Source organism: Neomonachus schauinslandi, chromosome 11, assembly GCF_002201575.2.
Source record: "Neomonachus schauinslandi chromosome 11, ASM220157v2, whole genome shotgun sequence".
Classification (NCBI taxonomy): domain Eukaryota; kingdom Metazoa; phylum Chordata; class Mammalia; order Carnivora; family Phocidae; genus Neomonachus; species Neomonachus schauinslandi.
This window is the reverse complement of record NC_058413.1, coordinates 110,117,027-110,139,258: the sequence shown is the minus strand read 5'-3', so window position 1 is coordinate 110,139,258 and position 22,232 is coordinate 110,117,027. Positions and strand designations below refer to the sequence as shown.

General features: G+C 42.7%; 1 protein-coding gene across 1 annotated transcript in view; it reads right to left on the bottom strand.

Annotated features, from left to right (window-relative positions):
* MMP20 (matrix metallopeptidase 20) overlaps positions 1-22,232 on the bottom strand; it is a 47,358-nt gene that overhangs the window by 5,330 nt on the left and 19,796 nt on the right. The window contains exons 7-8 of the mRNA XM_021696474.1: positions 13,868-14,004; positions 12,786-12,942 (exon numbers count right to left, since the gene is read on the bottom strand). Coding sequence (XP_021552149.1) covers positions 12,786-12,942; positions 13,868-14,004 — 294 coding nt within the window. The remainder of the gene's footprint in view (positions 1-12,785; positions 12,943-13,867; positions 14,005-22,232) is intronic.

Sequence of the window (22,232 nt, the reverse complement as noted above, 5' to 3'; positions counted from 1 at the left end):
AGGTGCTTTTCTCAGATATATTACCTTACTCTCCGCCTTGGTCATCTAAGGGCTTCGGGACTATTTTGGTAAAGTGCCTGCATGTTGTTTAATCTTATGCTCTGAATTTAGATTTGTTAGGAATTTCTGGTGTGTCAATTACGATGATTTCTGTCATACAGCCGTGGCAAAACTGACCCCATCCTGCCTCCTTTGAAGTACCAAATGGGGAGTTGTGTCTGCAAAAGGTTGCTTACGGAAAATGTGAGAAAAGAAGGCAAAAAGGGGAATTTATTGCTCTAAAATAGATGTTTTCAAGAAGTTTCTTCAAGGAGACCTTTCTAGTGAAATGGAAACCCAGAATCCCCTTTGAAATTCATAATCCACGTCTAGTTGGGAAAGACAAGGCTTTCAGGGAGGACGGGACCTTTGTGATTTCCCTGGAGAAGGAGAGTGGTCAGGGATGGGAAGGGAGAAGAGTGAGAAGCTGCCCCATACCCTCCAAGATGTGGGTTAGGAACCCTGCCTATGAGGATTTTGAAACAAGACTATGTAACAATGCTGAAAAATATCGATGGCCAGATTGTTTGATGAAATGCACATTTGTATTACCAGCCTGAATTCTCTGAGCTCGAGACCTGAATAGAGAGCTCTCTTCTGGACATTTCTGTTCTTGGGTTTCACCAGCGTGTCACATTCCACATGTACAAAATGGAACTCCTGAGTATTCATTTCTGCTTTACTTCTTCATTTTATTCTTTCCCCATTGAACGGCCTTAGCATCTTTGTCAGAAATCAGCTGATCATAGATATATGGGTTTATTTCTGGACTGTCAATTTTATTCATCTATATGTCTATCCTCATGTTCATATCACACTGTCTTGATTACTCTTGGTTTGTAATAAGTTTTGAAATTGGGAATTCTGAGTCCTCCAAATTGGTCTTCTTTTTCAAGATATTTTGGTTATTCTGAGTCCTGTGAATTCCCATATGAAGTTAAGATCAGCTTGTCAATTTCTACAAAGAAACCAGTGGTATTCTGATAGGGATTGTGTTGAGTCCTGTAGATCAATTTGGGGAGTGTTGTCATTTAAAAAATATTAAGGCTTGGGGCGCCTGGGTGGCTCAGTTAGTTAAGCATCTGCCTTCAGCTCAGGTCATGATCCTGGGATTGAGCCCTGCATCGGGCTCCCTGCTCAGTGGGGAGTCTGCTTCTCCCTCTGCCTCTGCCCCTCCTCCCTACTCATGCGCTCTCTTTCTCTCTCTCTCTCCCTCAAATAAATAAATAAAATCTTAAAAAAAATTAAGACTTCTAATCCACGGACATGAGATCTCTTTCCATTTAGATTAATTGTTTAATTTCTTTCAACAGTGTTTTGTCATTTTCAGGCTATAAGTTTTCTACTTTTGTTAAATTTATTTCTAAATATTATTTTTCTTTTTGATACTATTATAAGTGTAATTGTTTTCTTCATTTTTGGATTACTCATTGAAGTGTATGGAACTAAAATTGATTTTTGCATACTGAACTCATACCTTGCATATTTGCTGAACTTAGTTCTAACAGGTTTTTTGGAGGATTCTTTAGGCTTTTCTATATAAAAGATCACATGACATAGAAATAGTTTTACTTCCTTTCCAGTCTGAATGCCTTTTATCTTATTAATTCTTGCTTAATTGCCCCGGCTGGAACCTCTAGTACAATGTTGAATAGAAGTGGTGAGAGTGAAAATGTTTGTCTTGTTCCTGATTTTAGAGGGAAGGCATCCAGGCTTTCACCACTGAGTAGGAGATCAGCTGTGGGTTTTCATGGATACCTTTCATCAGGCTGAGAAAGTGTCCTTCTGTTTCTAGTTTGTTGAGTAGTTTTTATTTTGCAACAGGGTTGGATTTTGTCAAATGCTTCTTCTGCGTTTATTGAGATGATCATATGGCTTTTGTTTTTTATTCTATTGATATGGTGTATCACATTATTTGATTTTCAGAAGTTAAACCAACCTTGTATGCCTGGGAAAAATCCCACTTGGTCATGGTGTGTAACTCTTTTTATATGCTGCTGGATTTGACTTGCTATTTTTTGGAGGATTTTTGCATCCATATGCACAAAAGCTACTGCTCTGAAGTTTTATTTTCTTGTGATACCTTGGTCTGTTTTTGGTATCAGGGTAATGCTGCTCTCGTACAATGAGTTGGGGAATGACCCCTCCTCTTCTATTTTTTAGAGGAGTATGTGAAAAATTGGCATTAATTAATTTCACTACTGAAACATGTAGGTCTGGGCTTTTCTTCATGGATAATTTTTTTGATTATGAATTAAACCTCTTACCTTGTTATAGGTTAATTCAGGCTATTTCTTCTTGACTCAGCTTCATCACTTTGTATCCTTCCAGTAATTTGTCATTTCAGCTCAGTTATCAAATTTACTGGCATACAGTTATTCATAGGACTCCTTTATCGTCCATTTAATTTTTGTAAGATTGGTAGTCATGTTCCCTTTTTCATTTCTGATTTTAGTAATTTGAGTCTTCTCTTTTTAACTAGGTCAGTCCAGTGAGAAATCTGTCAATTTTGTTGATCTTTTCAAAGAACCAAACTTAGTTTTGTTATTTCCTCAAATTGCTTATAATATTTTCTACGTCATTTATTTCCACCACAATCTTTATTATTTCCTTCTTTCCACTTGCTTTAGGTTTCATTTGCTGTTTGTACCCAGTGTCGTAGGTGGAAGGTTAGGTTATTGACTTAAGATCCTTTTTTTAATGGGCATTTAGAGACATAAATTTCCCTTGGGTCCTGCTTTCACTGCATCCATATGTTCTTAAATACTGGGGTTTTGTTTTCATTCATCTTTAATTTTCTAATTTCTAATTTCTCTTGTGATCTCTTCTTTGACACATTGATTGTTTTAGAGTATGTTCATTTCCTCATGTTTGTAATTTTTCCAGTTTTCCTTCCCATATTGATTTGTAGCTTTGTTTCACTGTGATCAGAAAAGATATTTTATATGATTTCAGTTGTTTTAAATTTTTGGAGACGTGTGTGGTGGCCTAACACGTCACCTCTTCTGGGCAATGCTCCATAAGCATTTGAGAAGAATGTGTATTCTGCTTTTGTGCAAAGTGTTCTGTAGACACCTGCTAGGTCCTGTTGGTTTATAGTGATCTTCACGGCTTTTGTTCCTTATAGATCTTGTTGTCTAGTTGCTCTATTCATTATTGAAAGTCTGTTTTGCCTGATATTAGCATATAGCCACTCTGACTTTCTTATGGTTGCTGTTTGCATGATAGATATTGTTTCCATCCTTTTACTTTCAACCTATTTGTATCTTTGAATATAAAATGTGTCTCCTATCAATAGCTATAGTTGGGTTTTGTTTTTTGTTTTTTTTTTAATCCAGTCTAATAATCTCTGTCATGTGATTATATTGTTTAATCCATTCACATTTAATATTATTGATATAATTGGATCTATATCTGCCACTTTGCTTTTTGTTTTCTACATGTCTCATGTCTTTTGGTTCCTTTTTAACTCCTTAATGCTTTCTTTTGCATTAGTGAAAATTTTCCAGTGTACCATTTTAATTTCTTTCATGATTTTGTCACTACATTTTAAAAAGTTATTTTCTTAGTGGTTGGCAGAGAGCATATCATATATAACTTAACTTACCATAAACTGTTTCAGATTTATACTAGCTTAATTCCAGGGAGATTCAGAACTCCTGTAAGTCTATTCTTTGTCCCTCCCTCTGATGGTCTTGTTTTTATATATCTTACATCTGTCTATGTTACAAACCCCCAACAGGCATTGCTCTAATTACAATTTTATACAATTTGATATCTTCTTAAGAAGCTGAAAGGAGAGAAAATATATATATTTATAGTCCTTGATATATTAACTTTCTTATTTATCATTTCTGTTTTCTTTTGCTGCTCCAGGGAATTTGAGTTAGCATTTGGTATCATTTCCCTAGCTTGACACGGTTTTCCTCACACCCAGTGCTTTTGTGCTGTTATTGACGAATATATTATGTTTTGGTATGTTATAGGCCCAACAGTACAGTTTATATATATGAACATATGTGTGTGTGCACAGTTTTAAACAGTTAATTTTAAAATCAGTTAAGAGAAGGAAAGGGAGGAAATATACCTTTAGACAATCTTTCATGATTACATAGTTACATTTACTACTGCTCTTGGGTTTTTAATGTGGATTCAAATTACCGTTCAGGGTCACTTGCCTTCACCCTGAAGAACTTTCTCTGGTATTGCTTCTGAGGCAGGTCTGCTCCAACAGATTCTCTCCGTTATTGTCTATCTGGGGATGTCTTCTTTGGTCTCCATTTTTGAGATAGTTTAGCTAAACGTAGGATTCTTGGTTGAGAGTTTTTTCTTTGAGCACTTTGCAGATGTTGCCCATGACTTTCTGGCCTTCCTGGTTTAGCCGACTTCCCATCTTGTCCCGCTCTGCTCCCATCACGCTGCTGCCAGAAGGGTATTTTTACAACACAAACCTTCCTGGGTTACTCGCTTATTTAGGACAGTTAAAGATATTCCTCTTTTTCTGTAAATTCACACTGGTCTCCCTGGAAAGGCGTAGGCCCTCCATCATCGACACCCTCTTTCTCCTTGGGCCACGTCTCTCATTCTAGCCCATGCTGCTCTCATGCTGAACTGCTTGAGGTTTTCCCCACATACACAGGTGATTTCATGCCCCAGTGCCTTTGCTTCAACTGCTATCTCTGCCTGGAAGGCACACTGCCCTCCGGCCTCTGGCCTGGGAAACTCCTATTCCCTTCTCAAGATGAAGGGCAGTCCTCACTTCTTCTGAGGGTTCTTTCTTCACACCTTTACTACTGTTGGCCATTTCCTCTTTGTTTTGCCTCACTGATCTCCATCCAGTCTTCTCTCAGGCCACCTGTCACACTTGGACTACTCTTTTTTTTTTTTTTTTTAAGATTTTATTTATTTATTTGAGACAGAGAGAATGAGAGACAGCATGAGAGGGGGGAGGGTCAGAGGGAGAAGCAGACTCCCTGCCGAGCAGGGACTCCAGGATCATGACCTGAGCCGAAGGCAGTCGCTTAACCAACTGAGCCACCTGGGCGCCCCTGGACTACTCTTAATTATTTCCCTGTGCACTTACTCTCAACTGTAGGCCTTGTTGAGTGTGGATAGCACCCAACACAAACTGACTATTTATCATGTGATGGGAGTCTCACAGTTTTCTCCTCCATTCCGACAGCCCTATGAAGCAGATGCTATTTCCATCTCCCTTTTGAAGATGATTAAACCAAAACAGAAAGGCAATCCAGGTTGCCCAATGATGGCTGTGAGAGTTGAGATGAGCACTCTGTTACTCCTGCCCACACTTTCAGGCAGCAAACTCTGTGCTCTCTCCTGAGTGGTAAGGTCCTAGTACAGAGCCTGATGCATAATCTTGCCCAATACACGTAGATTGAAAATGGTAGTTCAGTAATGCAGTTTAAAAAATTTAAGATTAAAAAAGAAGATCTTGAATTCTACCCATCTTTCTTATCTTTATTACTTATTACCTATTTCTCTATGGTGACTAACTATAAAATCCTTAAATAAACACTCAATTTTCAGTATACATGGGGCATCTAGGAAGGAGAGAATGTGTCCTACTTTGCATCAATCATCTCTCCAGTCTGTCTGCATAGAAAGACTGACTTAGGGATAGAAAGGGGCTAGGGCCCCTAGATTTGCACGTCACTTTACACAAGATTCAGAAAACACTGACTGCCTCCAAGGATGATGGAGTTGATGGATCCCTGGTCCCCAAGAACTCCCTGGTGTAGCCACTGCTCTGTTGTTGGTAAGCAAGAGAGAATATCTACGGGGAAAAATTAGCCAAAGGTAATGGAAGTCATGTAAAGAAAGAAAAACTGGCTGGATCGTTTGGGCCTGCCAGGAAGAGGAAAGGAAGGAGTAAAAGCCAGTGGACAAATGGGGAAGAAGCCCTTGTTGGTGAGTTTACGCGGCACATCATGTAATGTGTGGTGGCGTTAGCATGGTAGGCTCCCTTTTGGATTTACCTTGTAGTTCCCTGGGGCTGCTCCCTGGGGAGTTACTACTGCACCGACACGTGGGCTCTCACTCCTAGAGCCTGAACCAACCTGGCCCCAAGCCAACCCTCCATCCTCAGCGGGGGATGTTCTTCAATAGCATTCCCATGGCCCGTCATTCGTTAAACTGGCTCCACTTGGGAGTTTATGGAGACTCCCTGACAACAAACGTATCCAGAGACTTCCTTTATCTCGACACATCATTTGTGTCACAGAGTGACCTAGCATGAAGACCGAAGAAGGCCGTGATGAACGACTAAGGGAAGTAAGTCCTAACATGCTGTCAAACAAATTCTTGGTCTATAACTTGGTCTATAACTCTGGCCTTGTGTGTTTTTGAGTACGGCCCTGTGCTTTATTGACAGAACATCTGTCTCCTTTGATTTTTCCTCCCATTTCCTCCTTCTTCCTGTTTAGAAGGAATGAAGTTCATTGACCACTTGAGCCTTAGGGCAACCACGAGCGTGCCATCTCCATGTTAACAGTAGAGCACAGTGTTAGAAGGAACTTGGGTCCCTGGTGGTGGTGGACTCACTGCGTGAGCTCTAGGTCTGTTAAACTTCGGATGTGTTATGTATGTGAGAAAAACAGTGGTTTTTTAAATGTGTTTATGTGTTTATGTGTTTCAGCCATAGTTACTTTTGGGTCTCTTACCAGCAGTCGAACATAATTCTCACCAATACATGGCATAATGTGACAGTACGATGTTCTCCCTGTGAGGCTTTGCTAAAACGGGGGTGTGCAGTTTGGCGGGTTCATTAATGGAGTGGATCACAACACCTTTTCTGAACTTCTAAGCTGTAGGTCAAGGTTGTTTGCTTTACGCTTTGGTGCAGAAACCAGTGTGTTGGAGGACGTCCGACAGAGGACCCTCACTGGTGAAGGACTGTCCATGCTTTGCCAAAAGCAGGAGTTTCAGTGCAATGTTGGGGCCTTCGGTCTTTCAAAAGGAAATTCCCTTTGAGCTGCTCTTTGACTGGATTGCTGCTCAGAGAACTATTGAGGTTTAAATGATCATTTGTTAATTATCACAACTTTTGAAGCAGGTATTCGTTGATTGCCATGTAAGTTCCTACAATTACTGAACAGTTACTCTATTTGAGCACCTACTATGTGCTAGTATCTACATGCGTTATTCACTTAATACTCTCAAGAACCTCAGAAGGTTAATTTTAAAAGTGCCTTCTGTGGTTTCCTTCCCTTAACATCAAAATGAGTCTTTGATATTTCAGTTAATCCCTTAGACCAACTTTTTAATGGATCTGTTTCATCCAGATTACTAAGACTTTTCCTTAATAGACACTCACAGAAACTTAGTTGGAAAGGTGCATTGTGATTTCCTCAGCGGGGAACCAGGCCTCATTAAAATCAGAGACACTCTCCCTCCCCAAGCTTACATTTACAGAGAATTAAAAACCTCTCATCAAGCCTCTGGTGTTAGCCCTATAAGCCTCACTTCTGCCTGGCTGGAGGTGCATGCTTTGCTGGTGGATGGTAGATTAGCCCAAAGACCAGGCACTGAATGGAGAACTGAAATAATGGGAGAGTGGATAATCCCCCCAGTGAGAGTCAGGCTGTGAGCAATCTTTGAGAAATTAACTGAGTAATCATAACATAAATGCCCTCACACTCCCACACACATGCTTATATGTGCATCTTTCAGTCTCATTCTCTGAAAATCCACAGTGGGAGTTGGGTTTCTCAAAACCTATCTTCCTGTATGTCAGCACTGTGATTATAGTCACCTTACCTTAGAGAAAAGACTTGGGAGAATCTGCCCAGCAGATATTAGGGGCTTAATAAATGAATTACCATCAGGAATCCAGAGAGGAAGTTCTAAAGAAAAATAGCTGGCTTGGTGGTTTAATCATTGGACTGGCAGTGACAAATCAGGGCACCACATGACACTCTGAGCAATGCTCCCAGGGCTTGCAGGGGCCTGGAGTCAGTCTACATTTGTTTGGCATTCATTTCTAGAAAATAAATTTTCCTCTTCACGAAATATATCTGGGATGTTGTTTTCTCAGGGCCAGACTAGAGAAGATACCAGTCAGGTGGAAGAAGATCATAATGTACTTGTTTATAAATTTCTTTTATGCCATAGAAATGGTTATTGAAAACAGGTGAGATGCCGGTAAAGCTATGATTCAAAACAGAAGGAGAGTTGAAGAGTTTCCCAGACAAATAAAAACTGAAGGTGTTGGTGACCACCAAACCAGCCCTGCAAGAAATATCAAAGGGGCCCCTTTGAGAGGAAAGGAGAGACCAAAAGTGACAGTATGAAGGCAGGAAACACAAAAGCAGTAAAAATGAATATTTTTGTAAATAATCAGTCAACGAACTCACAAAGAAAGGATATAAAATACAGTAACATACTTAAAACGTGGGGAGGAGAGGAAAAAAGAATGGGTTGAAACTTAAATGACCATCCACCTAATACAGACTGCTATATGCCAAGGAGGTTATACACAAACCTAAGGGTAACCACAAATCACAAATCACTAATAAACATGAAGAATACAGAGAAAGAAATCCAAATATATCACTAAAGAATATCAGCAAAACATGAAAGTGACAAAGATAAGAAAGGATCAGAGAAAAGCTCCAGAAACAACCACAAAACAAGTAATAAAATGGCACCAAGTACATATCTATCAATAATTACTTTGAATGTAAATGGACTAAATGCTCCAATCAAGAGACATAGGGTGTCAGAATGGATTAAAAAAATAAGGGTCTCTTGCCCACAAGAGACTCATTTTAGACCTAAAGACAGCTGCAGATCAAAAGAATCATCTCTCATGCAAAAGAAAGCCAGGATAGAGGTACTTCTATCAGACAAACTAGACTTTAAAATGAAGACTGTAACAAGAGATGAAGAAGAGCACTATATAATCATCAAGGGGACAATCCAACAAGGAGATCTAACAATTATAAATATTTATGCACCCAACTTGGGAGCACCCAAATACATAAAACAATTCAGAACAAACATAAACAAACTCTTTGATAATAATACAGTAATAGTAGGGGACTGTAACACCCCACTCACATCAATGCACAGACCATCTAAGCAGAAAATCAACAAGGAAACAAGGGCTTTGAGTGACACAGTGGGCCAGATGGACTTCACAGATATATTCAGAACATTCCATCCTAAAGCAGCAGAATATACATTCTTTTCGAGTGCACATGGGACTTTCTACTGAATAGATCACATACTGGGTCACAAATCAGGCCTCAACAAATACAAAAAGACTGAGATCATACTGTGCATATTTTCAGACCACAAAACTATGAAACTTGACGTCAACCACAAGAAAAAAACTGGAAAGACCACAAATCCATGGAGATTAAAGAACATCCTACTAAACAATGAATGAGTCAACCAGGAAATCAAAAGAAGAAATTAAAAAATACATGGAAACAAATGAAAATGAATACACAATGGTTCAAAACCTTTGGGATACAGCAAAGGTGGTTCTAAGAGGGAAGTATGTAGCAATACAAGCCTACCCTCTGAAGCAAGAAAAATCCAGGTACACAACCTAACCTTACACCTAAAGGAGCTGAAGGAAGAACAAGAAGTCTAAAGCCAGCAGACAGAGGGAAATAATAAAGATTAGAGCAGAAATAAATGATAGAGAAACTAAAAAGCAATATAACAGATCAATGAAACCAGGAGCTGGTTCTTCGAAAAAATTAATAAAATTAATCTCTAGACAGACTTACCAAAAAGCCAAGAGAAAGGACACAAATAAATAGAATTACAAATGAGAGAGAAGAGGTCACAACCAACACCACAGAAGTACAAACAATTTTAAGAGAATATTATGAAAAACAACATGCCAACAAATTGGACAACCTGGAAGAAATGGATAAATTCCTAGAAACATATAAATGACCAAAACTGAAACAGGAAGAAATAGGAAACTTGAACAGACTGATAACCAGCAAAGAAATGAAATCAGTAATCAAATATCCCCCAACAAACAAAAGTCCAGGGCCGGATGGCTTCCCAGGGGGATTCTACCAGGCATTTAAAGAAGAATTAACATCTATTCTTCTCAAACTGTTCTAAAAAATAGAAAAGGAAGGAAAACTTCCAAATTCATTCCATGAGGCCAGCATTACCAATACCAAACCAGATAAAGACCCCACTAAAAAAGAGAACTACAGGTCAATATCCCTGATAAAGATGGATGTAAAAATTCTCAATAAAATACTAGCAAATCGAATCCAACAGTACATTAAAAAAATTATTCACCACAATCAACACGATCGAGTGGCATTTATTTCTGGGCTGCAAGGGTGGTTCAGTATTCTCAAATCAATCAGTGTGATAAACTATATTAATAAAAGAAAGGATAAGAACTATATGATCCTCTCGATAGATGCAGAAGAAGCATTTGACAAAGTACAACATCCATTCATGAGAGAAACCCCCAACAAAGTAGGGATAGAGGGAACATACCTCAATATCATAAAGCCCACATATGAAGAACCCACAGCTAATACCATCCTCAATGGGGAAAAACTGAGAGCTTTTTCTCTATGGTCAGGAAGAAGACAGGGATGTCCACTCTCACAGCTGTTATTTTTTTTTTATTACAGATTTTATTTATTTATTTTAGGGGTGAGGGGCAGATGGAGAGGGAGAGAGAATCTTGAGCAGACTCCCTATTGAGTGAGCAGCCCGATGTGGGGCTCAGTCTCATGACTCTGTGATCATGACCTGAGCCCAAATCAAGACTTTTGACTGCTTAACTGACTAAGCCACCCAGGTGTCCCTCACCACTGTTGTTTAACATAGTCCTGGAAGTTATAGCCTTAGCAATTAGACAACAAAAAGAAATAAAATTCATCTAGATTGCAAGGAAGAAGTCAAACTTCCACTATTTGCAGACAACATGATACTGTATATAGAAAACCCAAAAGACTCCACCAAAAACCTGCTAGAACAGATAAATGAATTCAGTAAAGTCACAGGATACAAAATCAGTGTACGGAAATCTGTTGCATTTCTATATACTAATAATGAAGCAGCAGAAAGAGAAATTAAGGAATCCATCCCATTTTCAATAGCACCAAAAACAGTAAGATATCTAGGAATCTACCTAACCAAGAAGTTTAAAGACCTGTACTCTGAAAACTATAAAACATTGATGAAAGAAATTGAAAACACAAAGAAATGGAAAGACATTCCATGCTCATGGATTAGAAGAAAAGTATTGTTAAAATGTCTATGCTACCCAAAGCAATCTACATAAATGCAATCCTTAAACCTAAAGTGTGTATGGAAGCACAAAAGACACCAAATAGCAACCTGGAAGAAATGGAAGAGGGTTCCCTTTCCTCCGCATCCTCACCAACACCTGTTGTTTCCTCTGTTGTTAATTTTAGCCATTCTGACTGGTGTGAAGCAGTATCTCATCGTGGTTTTGATCTGCATTTCCCTGATGATGAGTGTTGTTGAGCATCTTTTCATGTGTCTATTGAGCATCTGGATGTCTTTCCTGTAAAAATGTCTATTGTCTTTGGCCCATTTTTTCATTAGATTATTCATTTCTGGGGTATTGAGTTTAATAAGTTCTTTATATATTTTGGATACTAACCCTTTATCAGTATTTGCAAATATCTTCTCCCATTCCATAGGTTACCTTTTAGTTTTGTTGATTATTTCCTTCTCCGTGCAGAAACTTTTAACTTTGATGAAGTCCCAATAGTTTATTTTTGCTTTAATTTCCCTTGTCTCAGAAGATATGTCTAGTAAGAACTTGCTACCTCTGATGTCAAAGAGGTTACTGCCTACGTTCTCCACTAGGATTTTGATGGATTCCTGTCTCACATTTAGGTCTTTCATCCATTGTGAATTTATTTTTGTGTGTGGTGTAAGGAAATGGTCCAGTTTCATTCTTCTGCATGTTGCTGTCCAATTTTCCCAACACCATTTGTTGAAGAAACTGTTTTTTCCATTGGATATTCTTTCCTGCTTTGTCAAAGATTAATTGATACATAGTTGTGGGTTCATTTCTGGGCTCTCTGTTCTGTTCTATTGATCTGTGTCTATTTTTGTGCCAGTACCATACTGTCTTGATGACTACATGAGTCAGTTAAGGATAGAAACCCAGGGGGTGGAATGAGGTGTGACCCTGTGCACAGCGACTGGATGACAGATGTCACCTTACTCAGGTCTGCAGAACAATTGTGTATGATCCACTTTGGGTAAGAAGAGTCTTCACATTCTGGGTCGGATAAAAAGACTTAGCAATAAGGGCTTTTCCTTTCAGCAGAACTTTCCTTCAAAGAGCCCCACAGTCATGACCGCATCCATTTTGCACAAAATCACAGAATATTCTGGGATGCATTGGTACCCACGTAACAAGGAGTCAGTTTTACCCTGAGGCATTCCCTGTGGCTAGCAATGTATTTGGGGATGCTGTGTCCGCTCTTTTAGGCCACTGGAGGTCCAGTTAATAAATGCATGAAGGATTAGAATGTTTCATGTGCTAGAGAACAACAATGGGATTCATGAATGAATGCTTCAGTTATCTGGGTGGTTTCATATCTTAGAGACCGTGTCAACCATGAGTAAATGGCATCCCAGGGGCCAAGAGGAGTCAATGGGCCTATCGCAAACTTGCTTTGCATTCTTTTCTGCAAAAGGATTTTTTCTTCCCATTGAATACATCTGGACAATCAAGAGGAGAAAAGCCATACCTGTAGTATTCATCTCCCACAAAGAAAAGGGTCTTCTGCACATCCTTGAGATAGACAGCAGCATCTATTCGCTGCACATATCTTGGGAAGCCAAAGTCATAAATAGTTCGAGGAGGACCTTGCATTTGGAATCCTCTTGTTATCCAGTAATGGGGGCCTGAAAACAGAAATTAAAGTTCACAAAAACTCTGTACCACTCGGCGATGTACTTCACTCATGAGGATTTCTATGCAGGACCCCAAATGGAAGTAGTTTATGGGATAGTTGCCATGGCTACAACCCAGTGAATAGGCTTTTATTCAATTGAAACTACTCTGGAGGCAAACATCTCTAGTGATGCCTTAGCAAAGTAATAATTTTGATACAATTGGGTCTTAAGTTTCACACATTATTTTTTTTCAAGATACTTTTCATGTGTATAGCCTCATTTCAGTCTCATATATATGCATGGGAGAGAAGGGGCATGTGATAGACAAATGCTGTGATTTGTAAGCTGGCATTGGCCTTGTACCTTCATCCCCCAGCATCAGGAAAAATAAGCTAAAATTGACAGGTACCACCTATCGGATAACGCCCATTGGCTAGCCACCATCGCATCTCTGAGGTTGATATTACTATAATCACTTATAAGCCCAGGAAGACATGAAGGCTCAGAGCAGTTAGACAATTCCCCAAAGTCACTCTGATAGTAAAGGGCTGGAGCCAGAGACTGACACCATGCCCACCTCGCAGAGTCACAGGTGTTCTCCTCACATGGGGTGCCGTGTTGGCTTTTGTTGACTAGAGGCTCTCAGTGGGGCATGCCATGCCACCTTGAGGGGCAGGGACCAGGTTTGTAGCCCCCCTGGGCACTGTCACTTAGCATGGTGCCTCTCCAGGGCAGAGCGTTGGCTCTGAGAACATTGTCAGAGTCATTGTCCTTCCTGCCATTGTTACAGTACAACAGAGCGGCATTTCATGGCTGACCTGAGGAGGAGTGACCCAAGCACGCTCCACGATCCCTGACCGAATGCTCCCAGTACTAGCTGTTCCCAACACGCTGGACACCCCACCGTTCCTGTACCTCACGGATTGTAGGGTACCTTTGAAGAAGTAAGCGGTGCCCCTGTCGGACACTTCGTAAGCTGCGTCCACGTTGGACATAAGCTGGGGGAAGGAGCTGGTAATGGTGCTGGGCCGGATCCCCGCCATCATATGAACCTGCCGACGCCAGAAAATCCTGTTGGGCAATCCACAAGAGCAGGGGTTGATTTAGATCTTGAGCGGGGCGTGGACCGATGTGTTCTGCAAGCCACACTGCGGGGATCATTCTCAGTGCCTCGTGCCCTTGCCTTGTTTTTAAGGAGAGCATGAGTTTTTCACCTTAGTAAATAGTTCTTTTCCCTTTTTGTTCTTTGAGCCTCCCTGCAATCCGCTTTCCTTCATTTACTTAAGGACATTCAAAACATGGAGGGATACGGCAAGGAGATAACCCCGGTGTTTCACACATTTAAGCTCTGCAGCTTCCAATTCCAGGTATCCCTTGATACAGATGTCCTTTTCCTATTCTGATCTTTTAAAAACTAAAAACTCACAAAGATAAAATACCATCCTGGTGGACATTATGAATATTACAATTGCACCAAATCTTTGTGGTTGGGAGGTGCAAATTATTCCCAATAAAGCCAGCAAGAACATTCACAATTATCAGTTATATTGAAAGTTATCTATTGAATACTTACCTATTGAAAGGGCTTGTATCCTTGAAATGGATGGCTAGTTAACAGAAAATCTGGTACACACCAATTAACTCAAGTTTTAGCGACTCATCCATCCGCTCTTCCAAAATTATTTCCATAACACTGTGGCAGTATTACAAAGGTAAGGGGCTGAAATGTTCAGTGTACATGGGGTCCATTTTGAATTTTGGAGGGGAAAATCATTTTTATAAAATATGAGAAGTTTACGTGACTCTGTAGAAAGTAGACTCTATACATAAAATTATTTGTGGACAGGGAAACTACAATAAATTTTGACATTTAATTTTCTAGGTAGTTAGTGTAGGAACTCCTCCATCTTACGTTGAGTTTTCCTGTTCAGTTAATTTAACAAATATTTATGGAGTGCCTATCAGCAGGGGACTGTGGTAGACATCAAAGATGAGACGCTGAACGAGACCCTGGTCCTGCCTTGGGGAGCTTACAGCCCAGGAGTGTAGACAGGTACGTGATACGGCAGTTAGGATTCAGACAGGTACGTGATTCAGGAGTTAGGATTATAATCAGACAGTTAGGACCAGTGCTACACATTCTCAGGTTTAGGATGCGGACACAGAGCATATCCCACAGGAGGGAGATTCCACTGCATTCGGGGATTTGGTGAAGGTGTCCCAGGTGGGGCCGTGTAAGCTGATGATGACTTTGAAAGAGCCTTATGGAGAGAGATATGTCTTTGTTCCCTACACGGCATCATGATGCAGAAGGAAAAGCACATCGTGCTTTAGGAGATGTAGACTTGAGTTCTAACTCTGACCGGCATCTCCAAGCTCAGTCTTATCATCTCTTAGATGCAAATAATAATACCTGGCCTGTCTCGTGAGGTTGTTCCGAGGATCCAGGGAGAGAATCATAGGAAAGTGATTATAAACCATAAAGTGCCATAGAGCTAGATACTGTCCGTTCTAAACATTATAATTTGCCTAGGACTTACCCACCCACTGACTGGGCACCCACCATACACGATACACACGGTGGCAGGCACCCGTGGCAGGTGCAGTGGCTCGCCCCACGCCCTACACATCACAGCCTGCTCTAGAATATCTGTGCTAACAGATGGAACACCGAGGCTCAGGAAGGCTCGTGGGCCCAAAGGTCGTCTGTTGGTTAGGGGCAGACAGAGCCGGCTTAGACTGCAGCTGTCTCGATATTCATCTCCACCTGATCTCATCTCCTTGTTCATTCCCAGCCTTGCCCCAGCCTTGCGATCTCTGCTTTTCTGTGTTCATAATTTGCCACCCCCCCCCCCCACTGCCGTCCTCAGATCTAGGCTTTTTGAAGGCATGAGGGACCGCCTTCGCCTTCTCCTTCCTCTCTGCCACCACAGCGTGAGCATGGGGTTGGGGAACCCCACAGATTTGGGTAACGAAAATGGATAAACGCATCACGTCCATAGCCTGTCATCTGATTTTTGATAACAATGCATTAATTGGGAACCTGATGAGAAATCTATAAAGCGAGTGTTTTTCACTTAATTCAGCACATGGTTCTGAAATGCTGACTCTTCACATCACTGTGCTGGATGCTGACCCAGGCACCCAGGTGCGTTTCTGGGGACTGCGGTGGTGGGGGTGAGGAGGTGAGGAAGCCGGGCAGGGGAGGCTCTGTCTGAATCACGTCTCTGATGAGGTACGGCAGACTTCCAGGCACTTTATCCTTGGGCACCTAACGCAGGGAAATATTGGCTTTCATTTTTCACTTAAAAATCGACAGGTGGCTCTAGGCAAACGTAAGCCCTATCTTTCATCAGAAGTTAGGGCATGGATGTCCCGAGTGACTCAGTAGGAGAGGTGGTAAAATGTAGTGATGAAGAGCACCCACAAACCGAAAGTGTGCTTTTGGAACTTTTCACACGTGGTAGAATCTAAAATTCCTTTCTAAATCAACCCTGATTTAAGGCATTGCAGGCATTGTGAAGACTAAGGGGAAGTTGAGCGGTCATTCTAAACCCAGAGTGATTTTGTGCCCCGGAGACATTTGGCCATGTTTGCGGACAGTTGTTCTATCGGCCTCCAGAGGGAGAGGTCAACCAGGGAAGCTGCTCAGCATGCCTCCATGCCCGGGACAACCCAACCCAACAAAGACTGGTCTGCCTCGAAGTATCAGTAGTGCCAAAGTCAGGGGACCCTGGCTTAAACAGTGTTACGACGTATTAAGATGTATAAACTGTGTGCATAAGGTAGAAATAAATACTATCCATCACTTATGGAACGTTGTGCAAGTTCCAGAAGAAATTGTAATCGGGAAAATTTTCAGTACTAATGGTTGGGAATGAAGCACCAGAACACGTACCCAGAGGATTTACAAGCTTGCAGCTATAGATTACAAATAGGAGTTGAAATGGACCCCAAAACCCCAAGTATAGCAAGTAACCTCCTAATACATCTGGAAATGGATTTAAAGTATAAGCAAAAAGAAAACCAATCTGTGAACCTATTGGAAAAGAGCAGCTCCAGGGTGTGTGGGAAGCAGTCACGGAAATAAGTGAACACTTTATTGGGAGTCTGTCATCTGACCTTTGATGAGGAGGGCGAAACAATGGCGCCTATTGATAGTAGGGGATCTGCTGATTATATATTTAGCTGGACTGTTTATCTCGTGCTCCCAGGAGCCAACGCTATGCCTGGCACACAGTCAGGGCTCAATAAATACTTGTTGATTCAATGAATGGGTGCCAGGGAGTGAGAGGAACTCATGAGATCACCGATTTTCATATTCCCTGAAATTTTCATTCCCTTTTCTCAAAGAACAGCTGCTAATTCAAGTTTGAGACTAGCTCGCTGGTAGCCTTCACCTGAGGCAGGGTCATGATTATCCGTCTTTCTGTCCTCCAGCTTTCTGGGCGCCCGGCACACCTGGGGACGTGACCCACAGTTGCTGAACTTCCATTCTTCCCGTGTTGTGCCCAACTATCTTCACCCCCGACCTGTGGAAGGAGGCCATCACCTCCTCGTTGCTGGACCGTCAGGGGGATTCAGCAGGAGCCGAGCGGGGACCTTCACGGTTCATCATCTTCAACACTTTACTCTCCTTGACTCTGTTCTCGTTCATCCCGTGCCCTCGTTTCAGGGGGAGGAGGGATCTCTCTTCTTTCTGTTTTTGAGGTTTGCAGTGGAATTGCTGCTTATCTCCCACTGGGAGCTTGAAACCTGGTTTTATCATTGGATGTGGGACCTTGTGTGAGTCATTCAATTTTTGAGACTCCGTTTCCTTCTGTCCAATAAAAGTGAGAATACTAATAACATGTGCTAACACTTCGAAGCATGAATTGAGACAATGCATCTGAAAGTGTCTTATAAGCTCTTGACTACTCTTAACTAATTTGTAGATACTGTAGAAAGGCATGTTTTCACTCTACAAATGTATTGATTGGTGATAGGTAAAACTTGGAGTTTATCAACAGAACTGTTTCTTTCTGAATTTGCCTCACTGATATAAAATTTTTGTCACTGGAAACTCTGAAATACAAACACTCACATCCTTGACTGACACGCACTTGTTTTGGGGGTTTCACTAACCCCCTTACGTCAGAAGACGTTAGAGCCCAAGAAATCAAACATGTATCGTTCATCTCATTGAGCCCCAGAAAAACACAGCTTATAGAATTAAAAACCCAAATGTAGGCAGTGCTTAAAAATAGTCAGAGCTGTGCCTAGCATGCCTAAATTGTTTATCCCACTGGAGGAGACTGTGGGCGCCCCTGTGAATAGGCCATAACCTGTAAAGGGCCCCATCCCGAGCCAGGAGGAGGGAGCTCAGAGGAGGTGACAATGAATCATGGGTCGTAATACACCTTCTGCCTCTTTGTCTGAATTCTTAACATATAACCCAGACTCAGTCTAAGCAAATACAGTGCCACTTGTTGACTTTCCATGACACAATCTTAAAACCAGAAGGGACACGTCCCCAGGAGACAGAAGGAGGATGATGTCCCCCTCCGTTGTGCAGGCTTTGCTCAAACCCGTGGACCCTGCAAAATGCCAGATTCCAAAGGTCCTGTCCAGGAGTAGGAGTGACTGATGTACTGTCCCTCCTTCCCCCGGCCCCTTGCATTTCCGTTTCTCCACCGGCTCCTAGTCCTGTCTCCCAACATGTCCAGGTAGTTTCCAGTTTGGGAAACTCCTGCTCGGACCCTGCTGCCCGTTCCAGCTATGATCAAAGCGGACCTCTCTTTGTTACTAACACAACTTTCAGGTGAATGTCCGTATCACCATTTCCATGCACTCCCTGCCTTCGGCTCTTTTGCTGCTTCACTCCTCAGGCCCTGGACTCCCTCCTCACAGCTCCTCTGAAATGACACATGGGAATCATCCTGGCCAGTCTGTCCCTTTTCTTCTGTCCTCAGTCTGATGGCCCCGGCATCCTTTTCCACTACTGATCACTTTGAAGATTTATTTATTTGAGAGAGAGACACAGAGAGAGAGCGCACATGAGCAGGGGGTGGGACAGAGGGAGAGGGAGAACCTCAAGCAGCCTCCCTCCAGACACGGAGCCTGGAGCCTGACACGGGGCTCAATCCCACGACCCTGAGATCACCACCTGAGCTGAAATCAAGAGTCAGATGCTCAACCAACTGAGCCACCCCAGAGCCCTCCAGGACTGATCACTTTGGAAAAGAAATCCTCTTTTCCTTGATTTATGTGGGGCTCCATTAAGGGATTCTGTCTCCCATGTCAAGTGGGTTAAAATTCCAGCTGGGGAAAATACCACTGGATTAAAGGAGTGTCGGGAAAATGCTCAGCACAATGCACAGCACATTGTAAGTGACCGTGAAATGCCAGTTATTATTATTAGAGTCCATTTTCAGATCTTTCCCTGCCTCCTCCACATGGGAGGTTCTATAACCTGTGAAGCCTCCAGCTGTGAGCGCCCCCCTGAGCACCAGCCTGCTTCTGTAGAACCTGCTAGAATCGTCTTCGCCTTGAATGCAGCACATCTAACACTGAGATTTTCTGTATGTGTCCAGTAAACCTCCTTGGCTTTCCTGTCTGCTCTTTGACTCTTCCTTTGCACTGTTTCCTGCACTAAATGAGCCTCTAAGTCCTGCTGGGGACTCGCTCAGGACCATTTCATCCTCATCTTCCTTTGCTAGCTGCCAAGCCTTAAAAATGCTTTCCTTTGCTTGCTGATCGAAGATACATAACATCTTGCAAAATGTGACCATTAGCAACTGACAGATATTTTGAGGGGAAAACAGAATGTGGACCAGCCTATCCAACATGTTTGAGACACCCAGATGGTCTAAGAACTTTCTTCTCCTTGTGGCTGTTTACCTGACCGGCAGGTGAGGCCCAAGCACAGGACCCGCCGTCCCGTGCTTTCCCCACAAACTCAAATGCATACCCATCAGAAGGCCTGAGTTCATTCAAGTCGAAAGGCACTACTCGCCCCGGACGTCCCAGCGCAGGGCGAGCTGATCTGTATGAGTGACAGGATCGGCTCTGGACCGGGACCCGGAAGACCAGGCTGGCGGGAGCACCTTAGGCTGAGACACAGACGGGCGCACCTTTCTTCTCTCCAACACGAAGGATTTGGACACAGGCTTTACGCTTATTCCATGTGCAAAATGCTATTACACCTCTGAGGTCTATTGCTGATTGTGATACGCTTGATTTTATGGGTAAAATTCAATCAGGTAAAACCCACGATCATCATCAACTTGCTTCTCGTCTTCCTAACGGCCTGGGGAATGGGAGACGACCGTACTACCTGCCTATCTACTGGAAAGAACGAATGTACGTGGATCCAACATACAGATACAGGCCCATGTAAGTGGTAGGTATTTGCAACTTTCAACTTACTGTAGTTGACGCCCATTTGTCTTCAAACACAACGCTGGAAGCTGGAATGCACCCATGAACCTTTACGTGCGGTGGACAGCGGGCCGCGGTCTCACGGTGACTGGGAAAGGTGCTGCACCCCATCCTGCTCTGGAAACACCCTATGTGCAGGTGACGCCCACGCATGGGAATGTCTCCTCAACAGGCTATTGTTGGTGACGGGGAACTCCAGGCCAGACCCCGAGCTTTCCCAGCCATCTACGGATTGCATTGTCGCTGTGGCTTGAAAGAATTCTTTGTTCTTTGTCCAGGCTTTGCCAGCACTTGGGGACTTTCTGGTGTAGGCCGGTTGGGGATCAGAGCTACAGAGCATGGGATCCTGGCTCCGGATGGCACCTCAGGAGGCAGGAGAGCCGGGGTGTGGGGGGCTCGGGCTCTGGCGTGTCCTAGTGTGGACGTGGGTCCCAGCCCCAGCCCTCCCTAGCTCCGTGTCCTTGTGAAAAGGGGCCAGAAATCCCTGCCTCATGGGGCCCTCATGAGGGTGTGATAACCGAGTGCTCATCGCAGTAAGTCCTGCTCCCAGGGAAGCCCTGTGACATCAGAGCGCCTCAGTCCAAAGAGGATGGAGAGGGACCCATGGGCCCGTGGGGAGTGGGCGGCAGACCTGGGGCTAAAAGGGGATCTCTCCTTACTCCCTGCCTCTGTGGGGGCCAGCAGCCTGAGCTGGGCGACAGGCTGAACACACTCATGTCGCCGCGTCCCTCCCTCCTGACCTCTCCTTTCTCTGCGTCTCGTGCCCCTGTGGATCCCTTCCTGTTCCCACCCTCAGGATGTTCAGCCACGACTCGGCCAAGTGGCCGCTAGCCATTGCTCATAGTTTGATAACAGAGGGGTTTTAAACATATTTTGCTTTTTTAAAGAGATCAGTTATAATTGTACATAAGGGCCTAATATCTTTGACTTCACGGTCTCCTTTGCACCTCTTACAGCCGCCGATATTGGGCACAAGAGTAATCTCCGTGCTACACGGCGGCCAGCATCTCATTTCTTGGTCGTGGAAGGAGCACTCCCTGTGCTAGTCTGGGCCAGGTGACAGGTGACACCACCAGCCCCCGCGTGAAGCTCCTGGGCTCCAGGGTCCACCTGCTCTGCGCCTTGCCTATCACTCCTGGTCAATGCCTACCAATTCTGTTTTGCTTTACTTTTTGCTAATAAGAGAAAGGAAGTCAATAATCAATAAGTCTCCATAAAGATCATTAAAAACAAATAATGATAAAAAAATACTTCAAGTTGTTTCTAAACCTTAATCCACTGTACAGATTGTCCTATTCTCATTCCTAAATAGAGCGCCTGCTGTTTATCGAGTGCTCACTGTGTGTTTGACACATTATTTGCTCGGGGTCACCTGCTCAGTAAGAAGCACAGCCAGGATTTAAGCCAACTGAGCCTGATGCTAAATCCTGGGTTCCGGGCTCTGCTCTAAAACATTTCAGAAAAGTGGATGTCCATCCACTGTTGAAGATTGAGTTCAAGCTGTTCCTAATTTTTAAAAATTAGAAACAGTTTTGATGCTTAAAAGTATGGGATTGGTTGAACACGTGATGATGTATCTACTCATTGAATAATATATGCATCTATATAATACAAATAAAACTCATTGACATGGAAATATGAGATATTGCTGAGCCAAAAGAGTTTATAAATCAGCACATCTCATAAAATCCCATTTTTGCGGACATCCCTAATCCCCTCTCGTACTTAGACTGTATCTCTCTATACAGAAAAATAATCTGGAAGGAAATAGATGTTGAAAAATGTGATTACTCTGTTATGGGCTGAAGGTCTGTGTCCCCGCCCAGTTCATATATTGAAGCCCTTCCCCCCAGAGTGATGGGATGGTGATATTCAGATGG